This window comes from Leucopleurus acutus, assembly GCF_964270905.1.
Source record: "Leucopleurus acutus genome assembly, chromosome: 6".
Classification (NCBI taxonomy): domain Eukaryota; kingdom Metazoa; phylum Chordata; class Mammalia; order Artiodactyla; family Delphinidae; genus Leucopleurus; species Leucopleurus acutus.
In genome coordinates this window covers 47844938-47859099 of record NC_139149.1, presented here as the reverse complement: position 1 = coordinate 47859099, position 14162 = coordinate 47844938, and the positions used below count along the sequence as shown (strand labels likewise).

At 41.7% G+C, this 14162-nt stretch overlaps 1 protein-coding gene across 2 annotated transcripts in view; it reads left to right on the top strand.

Moving 5' to 3' along the window:
• The window catches only part of RBMS1 (RNA binding motif single stranded interacting protein 1), a 130642-nt gene that overhangs the window by 103689 nt on the left and 12791 nt on the right, over positions 1 to 14162 (top strand). The window contains exons 5-7 of one of the 2 annotated variants that reach the window (XM_082841775.1): positions 102 to 259; positions 2275 to 2354; positions 13801 to 13916. In XM_082841775.1, coding sequence (XP_082697901.1) covers positions 102 to 259; positions 2275 to 2354; positions 13801 to 13916 — 354 coding nt within the window. Of the gene's footprint in view, positions 1 to 101; positions 260 to 2274; positions 2355 to 13800; positions 13917 to 14162 lie in introns of those variants that run through there. The other variant, XM_082841774.1, reaches the window with a different exon arrangement.

The window sequence follows — 14162 nt, the reverse complement described above, 5'->3', positions numbered from 1 at the left end:
ACTTTCAAAGGAACTGAGCTAAGAGAGTGGCCAAGTAAAAGTGTGTTCACATATCTCGCCTTCCGCTGGAAATTAATAGACAGTTCTCTGTTCGGTTTTAGCAACAGGAACAAGATCCTACCAACTTGTATATTTCTAATTTGCCACTGTCCATGGATGAGCAAGAACTTGAAAATATGCTGAAACCATTTGGACAAGTTATTTCTACAAGGATACTACGCGATTCCAGTGGGACAAGTCGTGGTGTTGGCTTTGCTAGGTAAGCACGCTGCCTGTCTTCTTGTCAACAACAGTAGCTCTGCTATATTTCCTGGAAAATAAAAATTGAGCAAGGAGAGAGAATTTAAGCCAGGGTTCTAGGAGCCAGTTGTACCCTGAACTTAAATTATGCATAAAAAATCGTTTGCATTTTTCCAAATCTTCTGGAAGCTCGTTAGGATTCTTGAACCTGAGGACACTAAATATTTGGTGACCTAGGGGAAGGAAATACCACATGAGCAGTAGTTCTGCAAGTATGTTTCCTTAATAATTTGACTAATTAGATCAAGATGCCTAAACTTCTTAAAAACAACAATCTCAGGCTCCTAAATTTTGTAAATAAATTGGTATTTTTGTCTCATTAGATGGAACTTTGGTTCATCATCAATATCAGTGAATTAGATTTTTAAGTGAAATATTTCAAACGCTCAGAAAAGTACAACAGACACCTGTCTAACCTCCCCAAGTGTTACACAAATGGTAACATTTTACAGTTTTTGCCTAGATTTTTTTTTTTAAGAAGTAAAATGTTGCAGATATCTAAACTACCCTCATTCCTTCCATCTTATTTTTATCCCTTCCTCCCCAGAGAGGATACTTCCGTGTAATGGTTAGTTTGCTTCCTTTAAAAACCTTAAACAAAAGAAGCCTTGGTTTTTGACGTAGTTGCAATCTGAAAGCCTGCGTACAAAAACTGATTTTACATCATTTAGCAACCTATTAATACCGTGCAGTAACCGATAACGTCTACGTGTCTTCAAGTATTGACTTTGGTTTTGGAGGGGAAATTGCTGACGTTTTACTTTCCTATACATTATCCTATTTGATGACAATCGCATCTACCTCAGGCCTGTGAGATCAACAAAGCAAGCACTTTTCACTCTTTCACATATAGGAAAATTGAGTTAAAGAAAGGACTTTACCATTGTCACAGGGCTGCCAAGCAGTGAAGCAAGGTCTAGTACCTGGTTCTTCTGGCTTTCAGTCCATTACTCTTTCTGTTAGGCCAGACGATTTTATAATAAGACGAAGGTATTCTACAGGTGGAAAGTCACCAAGGCCAGCATCCCCAGTGTGCACTTCATGGGTTAAAAGGACCCAGGTGAAACAGTGAAAGGCCCAGCGCCATCTGAAAATCGTCCCTCTGTGGGTGTTCCTCTGAAAGCAGATCAAGGACTCTCATTTCTGTATCCAAAGATAGAACCCAATTAAATTCTATTGCTTTTAAAAACCATTAAAAACCACCCATTAAAACCAAGGTGCAACTCTTCTGGGCAGTCCAGGAGTGTAGTGCATTTTGAGCAGATTATTCAGTGTTTTTTCCATTAAAGAAAAATAAATCAAAATGATTTAATTCCCCTGAAAGGTTTCTCAGGCGTTCTTAGCCACCTGCAGATGTGGAATAAGTTGTTAGGCTCCATCCTTTAATTCCTCCTCTAAAGCCAAGATGACAAAGAAGGTACATAATTGACTTCACTAATTTAATTTTAAACTTCAAGCTAATGAGAAAAACTGGTAAGACACATCCTCTGATTAACACCTGTTCTTATCATGACTTTTGAGTCTGTCATTTTTTTGAATATGTAAAAGGAAAGACCATCTTTAAAATGACCAATATCCCAGCAGCACTAAATACACTAGTATTTTAAACTGGTATTTTTATTTTTAATTCACTATCATGACTAACAAAGCTATTGTGTATTGATTATCAGTTTTTCTACAAGTGGGAAAAAATTATACATTTCCTATGCTTGATATTAAATACTCTTTGTATAATTTATTTCTTTTGTGATTCTGAATGCACTGTGTGGTTATCAAGTTTTTATTTTACTATGGAAGCACACAAACAACAGTTAAATAAAAGATAGAATAAACCCACTTTTTCCTATCATTCACATTTTTGTTAGTTTTCATTTGTATCCAATAAACCTATAGGATTGTATTCATGTGTACAGGACAAAATGCAAACTAAGATATCTCTGACTATTTACGTGTTTTATTTTTATGTATAAATAGGATGGAATCAACAGAAAAGTGCGAAGCCGTTATTGGTCATTTTAATGGAAAATTCATTAAGACGCCACCCGGAGTTTCTGGTATGTTGTTTGTCTAAAATTGTATCAGTAGTCTTTTGTTTAGGATGTGGTGCCTCTTATATCAAGAACAAAAAACTCCTCATTTAGCTCTTTAAAATTTATTTCTTTGGATCTACAAATAAGACTTCAAAATTCACTTCTCCCAACTGTTTAAATATGAATGGAAGCATAGAGAAACAAACTTATGGTTACGGGGTGGGAGGGGGCATAAATTGGGAGACTGGGACTGACATATACACACTACTATATATAAAATAGATAACTAGTAAGGACGTACTCTATAGCACAGGGAACTCTTCTCAATACCCTGTAATGACCTATATGGGAAGAGAATCTAAAAAAGAGTGGATATATGTATATGTATAACTAATACAATTTTCTGTACAGCAGACACTAACACAGCATTGTAAAGCAACTATACTCTAATAAAAAATTCTTTTAAAATTCAAAAAAAAATGAAATGTAAGCTTAGGGAATATATATATATATATATATATATATATATATATATATATATATATACACACACACACACACACACATATGAATGGAAGCAGACCCAGTGGTAAGGAGGTGTGTGACGCAGAGCATTCAGAAGCCACTCCTCCTTGGATGAGGAAGCCGTCCTCTAACTCACCTCATCACCATCCTCAATAAATATCCTGTCAGTCCTATCCGTTGAGGACTGTGGTACTTTCCACCCCAGCTCGCGCCTTCTTTCTGGAAGATGTCAGCATGTGTTACCCCTCCCCCTTACAGTGCCTGGACTCAACTTCTGTGGCCCCTCCATCCACTCCTCTGTGGCCACTTCCTCCCATTGCTCTGCCCCGTGTTGTCTTGACCAAGAAAACACCGCACCTCAGGAGCTTTTCATTCCAACATTACAGCCCTTCTAACTCCCACTAAACCTGGTCTGAAATACAGTGGGCTCCAGCTTGATCAGACCCTCAGCATCACTGGTCCTCACTCAGCCTCTCACCCTTACCTAGATAGCAATTCTCAGTTTTCACCAGCCTGCTCAGCCCTCTCCCTAAACTGCTCCCACACCCCAATCCTAAGGAGATGACTTCACTTCCCTTTAATCAGGCTGTCCTGTCTTGCCCTTTCAACAGCTTCCTCTGCTGCCATTGGGTTACTGTCTGCATAGCGCCCTGAGGACACCCACCTGTACGGCAGCATTTAACATGTTTACACGTGTCAGTGCACTAAACTAAGCTCCTTGAAGGCAGAGGCTGTTTTCTTATCTTTCTGTTTTCATGCCTAGCTCAGTACTTGAACCATACTGTTCAAGCACCAGTAACTGTTCGTTGGTTTTGCATAAATTTCACTTCACTATTCACCAAGACAACACTACCTGTTTGCAAGCTAGCGTGCAAGCGGCTGACCACAAACTAGAAGACGTTTCCATTTGTGCGTGTGTAACTAGTGTTCAGTATTTATTCTTCTGTAGCTCCAAGGTTCCATCTTTAACTGGATGGCTGATGATTATGATTAGGGATCCACTTTACTTTTCTGTATCCAGGTGAGTCTCACTTCATAGAGAATCTGTATATAAGTGTGTGCGATACCACGGACTAACTGCATCCTTTAATACCAAAATCTGACAGCATACAGTTTGCATGGCTGTATGTGAGCTTGAGCTAGAGCATAAAATACAAGGCCTAGAAGTACGCTCTTCCGAGGAACTCAGCCTTGTGAAAGAGCTTCCTTTTCTGTTTTTTAAGTCAGTTTTGTTGTTCCATCCACAACACTTGAGTTGAAAGAAAAAAGAAAGAAACGAGAGGGGAATATTTTTACCTTCCAACCAAGTAAAGACAAGGGAGAAATTTCACACGTGGGAGGCTTCTGCCAGCCTTGCCCCGCGGGGCCTTCCAAGGCCCCTGCACACAGCTGCCCCCCGTGTTCTCCTCGCTTTCCATGCCATCCTCAGCATGGGCAGAACCCCAGAGTATTGTATTAGTCTCTTCGAAGGGCTGCTCACCCAACCCACCTGTGACCTCGTTACTTTCTCAGCTCATTCTTGCATGCAGCAAGGAGATTTCGAGAAGGAAAAACACCCCAGCACACATTTGTTTTGATGTTGTATCAAAGATAAGATCTACCGGCTCCCTGAATGAAATAGATCTCAGGGTGTCACGAATTGAGGTTGGACAGTTTCCTTTTTTCTCCAAAGGACTTAATGGTTGTGTCATTTAACTGTTTTCTTTGAAGTAGGTTTGAAGACTCTTGGTCACACCCATTCTAGGAAGAAAAAGACCTTGTTTTCCAAACCACACGCAAATAATTGTAGGATTCTCTGCACCTTTGCAATGAATAGTTTCTTCCACGTAGTGCTAACGGTCAAAGCGAGCGTAAGAACCAGATGGGTTCCTTCTCCATGGAGAGCATCCGGGCAGGGAAGACAACCAGGACTTAACTTTATGCCATTTTCTGATGTTTGATGATCTCTCACATGTTTTAGTCTTGGTTCCCAACTAGACTGCATGTCCTTAGCGGCAAGGGCTGTGTTTTATATTGTGTTTTATATTGGCGGCAAGGGCTGTGTTTTCTATTTTAATTTTGTGGTAGGCACCAAAAACCTGTGCATCACCCTATACCAGCGGAAGTCACCAAGCGGTTTCCAAGAGCATTTTTCACATAGAGCTCATCACAAGAATCGTGGCTATTTTGATGGCCTTTTTGTATAGCTTTTGCCTTTAAGTGAGGTCGGGCTACTTTTTGGCAAGAGTTTGAAATGTACAATGCGGGATTGGGAAGCATGCTATTCCAGTGAACCCAGCCTTTCCCCAAAACAAGTCTCCAGTGGACTTGAGAACCCACAACAGAATTTGAAACCATTTTCAACTTCTCTGGATCGTTTTTTTGTACACACGATACAAGAATTATCTTTGACTACCTGTCTGTTTATTAGATGCTGCTGTCTCCCTTCCAATTACCTGAATGGCTGCTGTGACATGGGTTTCCCCGTGGAATGCATATGATTATTGTCAGTAGAACCAGATGAAAAACAAAAATATTGTCAGGCAAGGGTAAATTGAATGGGCCTCCACTTTACTGTTTAAATAATGTAGGCTTATTGCTAGGCAGACATAACATTTCATAAATACAGTCAGAGGATGGTTTATTTAATGATGCAAGTTGTTTAGTGGGCATAAGCAGAATTATCCAGGATGGTTCTGTGTCAGAGTACTCCGATTCTTGCACGACTGGCGATTTGCCTGTGACACTGGAGCCAAGTATAGGAAAGAAACCTACATTAGACACAGTCCCCAAAAGACACTTTCTTTTGAGGACTGAAAAGAAAACGCATCGCGTGAACAGTGCGACGAACAGTAAACTGAACGGAAACTCATCGCATGACTCTCTTAAGAAAGTCTCTAGATGGCAAAGCAGAGAGGTCAGCTGTGCACGTGAGTTGTCACTTCTCAGATGCCACCCATCCATCTGCCAACACACTCTTTTCATACCGGGGTGATGTGGCTGGCTTCCCCCATGCCTGGCATACCCCACCCTGGCCTGGGGCCTGGTGCATAACATAGTATACGTTTAGAGTTCCGTAAAGATCCACTATACCACATCACGATTTTTTATACAATCTGCTTTCTGAAATCACTTTTTAAAAATCTTGTGCTTTTGTGTCTGATGTTACCACATTTTCAAAACGGCTTTATCTTATGGCAGATTCTTCAAGTGCACATTATAGTGTGTGTTAAAAGAAAAAAAAAAGTTGCTCAGAAGGCCGTTCCTTCTGTCCTTCCTCCCACTCAGTCTCTCATTTTTCCCTGAAAATGTTGAAATATTGTCCTTTGCTTGGATTTACCTTGATTTCAAGTGCTAGCTGGTTTGCAGAAAGTCAGATTTGCTTGGAAGGACCCCAACAAGGGTAAAAGAAGCAATGACTTCTTTGTGAGACAATCTAGGTGAATTCCACAGAGGTTTAAAATAAGTACGTCCCATTTGCTTGATAAAAATTCCATTATGGAGAAATAGGATGGTGGTGGTTTCCCGCACAGTGAACATTAGAAACGAGAGATGGGTAGAACTGACGTCCAAATTAGGAGACGTGCCCAAGGCAAAAACACTATCACTCATGGCCATGATTCAGGGATTTGTCTGAAAAATATTCTTCCAGTACCTTCCTGGAAGAGAGTACAGTCTCCAAGAAGACTAATGCACATGGCATGTTAGCTGGAACTCTCCTAGGGCTGCTTGCCCTGCACCCGTTGTTTCTGCCTCTGTGGGAGATGCGCACGACACACACACCCCATGGATAAAGGCCACGTGTATATTCAGTGCTGCAGGAAGCAGTATGGTCACATCTCTCTTTCTGGACCTCTCCATGATGTGAATGGAGTCTGCCCTTGTGTGCTAAGGGCAGAGAGTTTTTAAAGAAAAGAAAGAAGTGTCTTTTCACTGGATATGTGAGCGCCTTTGAGATGCCCAGTATGGTGCGGACATCATTCTGCCACATCGCCCAAAGCGTTGCCTGTGTCGTGGAGGAGCTCTGTCGTCTTGTGAAGTGCATATGTGACTGCTGGCCTGCTCCATCCAAAGACCTCAGCTTGTTTTACATCTACTTTATGTGTTACTTTGACTTTTCAGATTGGGTACATGCCCAGCAGGGCTTGAAACCCGCTCTTACATTCTGGAACGTTCTGTGTATAGGTAAAATTATTAGGGCCTGTCCTATGCCAGGAGGCAGAAAAGGTAATGTTTAGGGGAAAAGTTACAAACCTAGTAAAAAACCTGGAAATCTTTCAAGGGTTTTTATTGCCCGTTTCATTTCCCGAATGTTTGGCTTAAGCATTATTAACTCTGTTAAAAACAGAAACGTTTGGCAACTCTAGGACAAAAGAAATACATGTGGAATGTTCCTGACCTTTAAGACAATGTGATCATACCTTCGGGATCGTGATGTGTTCATGTCTGTCTCACCCAGTATGTACAGTAGAGCAGAGTCTGAATGCATGTATTGTTGAGATGTTCCAGCCAAGGGCTGGAATCTTATGAGTAAATCATTGCCATGAAAGCAAAAGTGCTGGAACCATCCTGGGAGGCCAGTGGGGTGAGGGCTGTCTTGCAGATCCCAAACTCCAACTCATTCTCTACCAAGGAGGGAAGTCTGGTTTTTAAAAAGTGACAAGGGACCTCAACTAGAAGTGTGCCAGTGTTTGTTTTAGCTGAAGATCCTTTGAGTGCCCTGCCAGGCTTAGGAGGAGGCTACCTTCAGAGAGCTGTTACCACCATGGATCACACCCAGCCTACAGCAGGCCCCTTCCAATCAGTTTTACACCTTTCCACTCTCAGGTTCTGCCAGAGAGACACGATAAATAGTGGAGTAAGATTTTATAAAAGCATAAGGATCCTGGGTGGAAGATGCAGGTGTTACTATGAAAACAGTTTTCTAAAAGGCATTTGCCAGTAACTTCATCCTTAACTACAGCTTGAACATTTCTTTATTCTATGTGAAGCCAAGGCAGCAACTATAGCCAGCTCTTAAATCTCACAGAATCAGATTCCAGGGAAAACAGGCCAGTCCCTAAAAATGTTTATAACTTCTGAACCGGAAGTTCCTCTCCCGAGAATTTATCTTGATAAGTCAAAGGTAAGAGGAGGGGCCATAGCTCAAAATTTGAGCTCCTCCTGTTGTCATAGTGATAAAATAATAGTAACTAATATTCATTGAACTGTTCTAGGCACTTTATATATGTTTATGTATGTTAATTGTAACAATCTTTTGTACAATCTTAAGTACTCTTATTATCCCCATTTCCCAGATTATGAAACCAGAGACGTGCCTGGAGTCACTAGCTAGTAAATGGCAAAACCAAATTTCAAACCCAGGGAGACTAATCTAGAGCCAGTATTCTAACCACCATAGAATCTGACTGCCAATATCGCGTGGGCACTGGAATCAAAGAGATAAAAAAGATAACACACACAGATGTTCATACGGTGTTACAAGAACAAAGAAACTGTACATGATGCCTTTTCAAATAGAACATTATGTAACCATTAAAGAAAAGAAAAAATTCTATTACAAGGTAGAGAAAGGTCCACAATGTAAATGGTAGAAGAAAAGGCCCTATCATTGCAAAAATGAAAAATATAGACTTAGAAGAGTAGTAAATATAGAATATTAAAATATTTATGTTGGAGTGATGGGGAAGTATTGCGTTTTTGTCTATTTAACCTGGCTTGAATGTTGTTTAACCATTATTTTACTGATAAGTAGAGCTGAGTGGGAGATGGAACTACTCTATCAGGGTCAGGAAAGGAGGAGAGATAGAACCTAACAGAGCAGGCGTGGGAGGGTAGGCATCTGCAGAGAGAAGCCGGAGCTCTGCCCTGTGGTAAGAGGACCGCAGGGTTTGGTTAGAAACAAATAGGGGGCTGAAACAGGAAATGATGTCGTGCACACAAAGAAGGGACAGTATTTATTAGATCCTTAGGTTGAAATTTTTAAAAGAGCCCTGGATAGTTTCTTGCATGTCCTTAGTTGAGGGGTCTTGAAAGTAGCCAACAGTTTCAGAAAGGAAGCTAATTACGGTTGCTGAGTGGACCACTTTTCTACAACTGATAGAAAAGCTTCTCTCAAGGGCAGTTTATGTGTTAGAGACTGTTGATTGGGATAAAATACTGCATAGCTAGAAAAATGGGAGTTGGGGAGTAGCAGTTTCTCCAGCTGTTAGAACTTGGTGAGGAAAAGTTCCACTTCGTTACAAATACAAAGAACTCATAGCCCTCTGAGTGGTTGGATTAGATAAGTGGGGAGGATGTCTGGGAGGTCTAGTCATGAACTACAGTGCTTAGTCAAAGCAGGCATTCTAGAAGTGATGCTTCACGGGGGTGTCTGGGGAAGACAGTTGAGCGCAAATTACTGTAGAGTTTGAGCTTCAGAAGATGGGTAGGGACACGCCTTGGTAGGGATGTGCAGTGAGGCATCGTGGGCATCACCCCTATGGCTCCAGTCCCTTAGGAGGGACTGTTAGTGCCACCAATCAGGCATTGGTAAAAGATCGTCCCCGTCGAGGGCACATTGGAGAATCCAGTAATGCAGTTACCTTAGGTGGCTCTTAAGAGATGCCCCCCCAAAATATCAGATCAGTGCTTGCATGTAGCACTGCCTACTGAAGGCTCTACCACAGTAGTTAAGCTTCTGGAGGTACATGTTCTTGTTGGTTCTGACGAACAAGAAAATAACTTCTCTGTCTTGGCTAGTAAGGACGAGAATCTGACCTGAGAGATTTCACAAGGCATCTGAGGCACACCCTTTACAAACCCCAAAGATCCTGATTCATTAAGGGAAATTCAGCCTAGAATACTTTGCATATTTGGCAGAATCAATCAATAAGGGGTAATTTTATGAAACATTAGATCATAAATGTTTTTGTTAGAACTCTTTGCAATTATTGTTTTGCTCAATAAGGTGAAGAGTTACTAATCTAGAAAATTACCATATAGAGGATATAGGTTGACGGTTAGCAACTAATTTTTTTTTTTAAGGTTAATATACCCAAACTTACCTGTTGATCACACTCATATTACTAGTATTCAGGGCACGTCCTTCTCTGCGTGCCAGGCCTCCTCAATACCTCCCTTCTACAAAGACCAATCAAGGAGGCCACCTGAGGGATCTGTTCTGTAGGAAAAGCAGACATCACATAGCATCTCCCAGTCTTTAACCTGGAACCCTGGATATTAGGCTCCAAATGCAAACTAGAGACTATTCCCTGGTCGAGTAAGCCGCAGCATATGCCAGTCGAATAAGGAACTCTCATTTTGTAACGATCTTGCGCTCACTTAAAAATAAGTGGGCCATGACACAGATCTGGGTATGTAAGTTTGGTTTTCGATTCAAAAATCTAACTGAAGTCCTCTGACTCTTTCTCAATCTAATGGTAACGTAAATGTCTTAAAGAAATCTTCACATAGTTGCTTTCATCGCACACATGATACAATCTTTGTAATCAGTAAGGTTATCAAGAATGCTTAGGATTAAGCTGTGTCTCATGTCATCCAAGTTCAAGGAGCGGCAGTGTAAAAGAAATATAGCTGTTCCTGTATCAGAAGTGTTTCACTTCTGCTGGCATTCTTATTAAAAACAAACATTTCAGTAAACAGTGCTCTGTCCCATAAATGGCTAAATGGCCTTATAAGATTGGGGATGCTCTCGTCCCCATTAGACTGCAAGAACTATGAAGTAAGACCCTGTTTTATTCACCACTGTATCCCTAGCTCTTCACACTATATCTGGCACATCGTAGGCACTCAGTAAAACTTTCAGCTGCTAAACAGACCAGAGAAAATTGTAATAGAGGGAAGAAGCTGTTAGAATTTTATATTGCGTCACACACACAGAATACTGGGGTATTCCTGTTCCCCAGAAGCAAGGAACCAACAGCTATCTAAAAACTGTGTCATTTCTACTGGTTATAATTCTTTAAAATAAGAAATTAATTTTCCTAAGATACGGGACACCTGCTAGTAGACAAACTTGTAACTACTTACCTTTTTGGTTTTAGGGGAAGGAAAATATCTTAATGACAGCACAAAATCAGGTAGCAAATGTAATTCATTTTTGAAAGGTTCAACTACATTCTGTTCCATTTGTTTCATTTTAAATGATATATTTGCAAACATGTCATCGCTCACTTTATGTTTACCTCCTCATTACACCGTTTTTAGCAGGCTTGATTGTTGCCTGAAATTGCTTTTTCTTTGACGGAGCTTAGTGTAGATGAATGAAAATGTGTTGGAAGCACCTTCCCACGGATAGGGAAGGCCTGTTTGGCCTCTCAGCAAATGTGCAGCCCTGGCACTCGCCAGGGATGGCTACCCAGCTGCTTCCATTCACGCCTGCCTGGGCAGCCCCGGTGAACTTCCAGAATGAGTCCGACCTGGTCGCCTCCTTTCTCTGCTAATAGAGGAAAATGGTGCATTTGCATCACTTGCTGTGCCAAGTACACTTTTTTTTTATTTGAATTTCAGTCTAGGAGCTCATCTTTATAATGCCTCTAGATAGAAGCAGTTCCCCAAAGTGAAGCCCCACAAAGTGTCAGCACCACAGAGTTTAATCTCTCTCTCTTGTTCCACAAGGCGTGGGGAGGCAGATTCCTAAAACCTCAGACATCATTGGAGAAAACATTTGATGCCATAAGGACCTTTCTAGGTCGGTGGAGAGTGAGATCTTGTTTACAAGTTCTCAGTTTGTCCTTAGAAGTCAAGGATGAGGCATCCCCGGCCACGGCAGACAGGCATTCTCCTTCCTTCCACTTGAATGCTGTCTTCTCTCGGCCTTCATTTCCATCTGGCCCTGAACGGCCCACTTGTAGAGTTAAAAGCATCTTCAGGGGTCAGAAGGCTCTCTTGTTTCACTGCATCCATTTACTTTACCTTCTGTGATTGTTAGTGAAGGTGGAAATTTCCAAAAGTCAGTATCATTTTTTTGAAAAGACAGAGAATGTAGTTTAGGAATGTAGGATTTGGCCCCTGTCCATCTTCCATCACACCCGGTTTGCCTTAAATGGAAGAATGGAAGTTCCTTGTTCTGGAAATCGGTGGGTGGGGGAGGTGTAGGAGTCAGAGGGGAAGCCCGGGGCATCTCACCAGACACCTGACAGTTTTGCTCTCACCTCCTGGCACCCGTAGTACTACAGCTGCCATTCAGAGAGCTCACGTGCCAGCCCGTCCCTCTGGAGCGGTTCACACCAGGGAGAGGAAAAAGGAGTGCCAAACCATGGCCCCGACAGCCTCGAGGAGGAATTGTAGTTGGGTTTTGGGTGCATTTTGTGTTTCGTCAGAGGAGTATTGAGAGGCACTGTTGCTCCCACCCTGTCATTAGCGGGTGGGTAACAGTGATATAAAATAAGAGGTGAATTAGGATAATAAGAGGCAAAGGAGAAAGGAATAAATTTTCCACAAGTAATATTTTTCTTTTCATGGTTATTGAACTTTGAAACAGAACTTGAAAGTAGTAATCATGGTTCCACAGTAGACAAAGGACAGAATGTGAGAGTCAGACAGGAAGGTGTGATTGTCTTTATTACATTAACTAGAAACATACAGAAACAAGCACAGCTTTGAGGAATACACTGCTATTTTCATTCAAGAAAAATTTTTTTAAAAAAAGGAAAAGTCATGGGTGGCCTACTATGTCATCGCCTTTTCTTTTCTTTGCTTTTCTTTTTTTAACTAATGAATATGTATCCCTGGTAAGAGAGTCTGTGCATCTTATACATCTTTTGCTTTTCTTTGTTAGTTTCTTGGGATCATTTTTTTGAGGCAGATGCATAGTAAAGCAACACCAAGTGGGATGATTAAAGGCCCAGAAAAACCTTTAGATAGGCTGGGCAGGTGTTTTCAGCTTTCTCACAACAGCTGTCTTCCATGTTATATCCCCAAAATAAACAAATAAGACCTATTTGTATTCATTCATTGATTCAGCCAAGATGTAGAGAGCGCCTGCAACACGCCAGACACTTACTTGGGCACTGGGAATAACAGGGATGAACAGAAGCCACTGCTCCCACGGAGCTTCCACTCTAGAGGGGAAACAGACACCAAACAAATAGCCACACTCACAAAGTGTGATAAATGCTCTGAATAAAAATACAGTGTGAGCAGTATAAAGGGGGGGCTTGCTTTCTACTGGAGGAAGTGAAGACTGCTCTGAGGAATCGTAATGGAAAGCTATGGGAGCATTTTTAAGTGGCGGAGGGGTGGGTGACACAATCCTGTTCACATTTGAAGATTTACTGAAATGGAATTAGAGAGGGCCCAGAGTGAAAAGAAGAGTATCTGCACCTAAAGAAGTACAGAAGTGAATCCAAAAATGCCTTTGCTTCCTCAAAATAGCTCTTGAAATGTTTCATTACGTTCTGGTTTGAACACCATAACTAATATATTTTCTGTACAGTATTTTTCACCAGTGGATCATCTCCTAAGGGTCTGAGTAAACTTTTGCCTTGAAGTATTCTATCCATTCCCTTAGAGCACCAACACTGCTCCTATTAAAAAAGAAATTCAGGGACTTCCTGGTGGCGCAGTGGTTAAGAATCCGCCTGCCAATGCAGGGGACATAGTTTCGAGCCCTGGTCCGGGAAGATCCCACATGCCGCGGAGCAACTAAGCCCGTGTGCCACAACTACTGAGCCTGCGGTCTAGAGCCCGCAAGCCACAGCTACTGAGCCCGCGTGCCCCAGAGCCTGTGCTCTGCAACGAGAGAAGCCACCGCAATGAGAAGCCTGTGCACCGCGGCACTCGCCACAACTAGAGAAAGCCTGCACACAGCAATGAAGACCCAGCGCAGCCAAAAATAAACACACACACACACACACACACACACACGTATATTTTTAAAAAAAACAAAAGAAATTCAGTTACGTTTTGTCACTCGTACACACGTAACATTTTGGTTTCCTGTTATTTTTCCCTGTTTACTCAGCTCCTACAGAACCTTTATTGTGTAAGTTTGCGGATGGAGGACAGAAGAAGAGACAGAACCCAAACAAATACATCCCTAATGGACGACCGTGGCATAGAGAAGGAGAGGTGAGACTTGTAAGTCCTCTCTTGAAACTTCCGTGGGGGTGTATGATCATGAAAGCTCCGTGGATGGTTACACAAGCAGCATCTTGACTTGGCTGCCACGCTTCTAGAATAGGGGCCAGGATTAAAACTTTATAATGTCACATAAAACTCTTCCCGGTGGATACCGTGCTAAGAGTGGTGATTCTCCCGATGGACACATAGATGATGGAAGCAGCTGTGTTTTCCAGTTAGCTACATAAAAAGTAAAAGAGCATT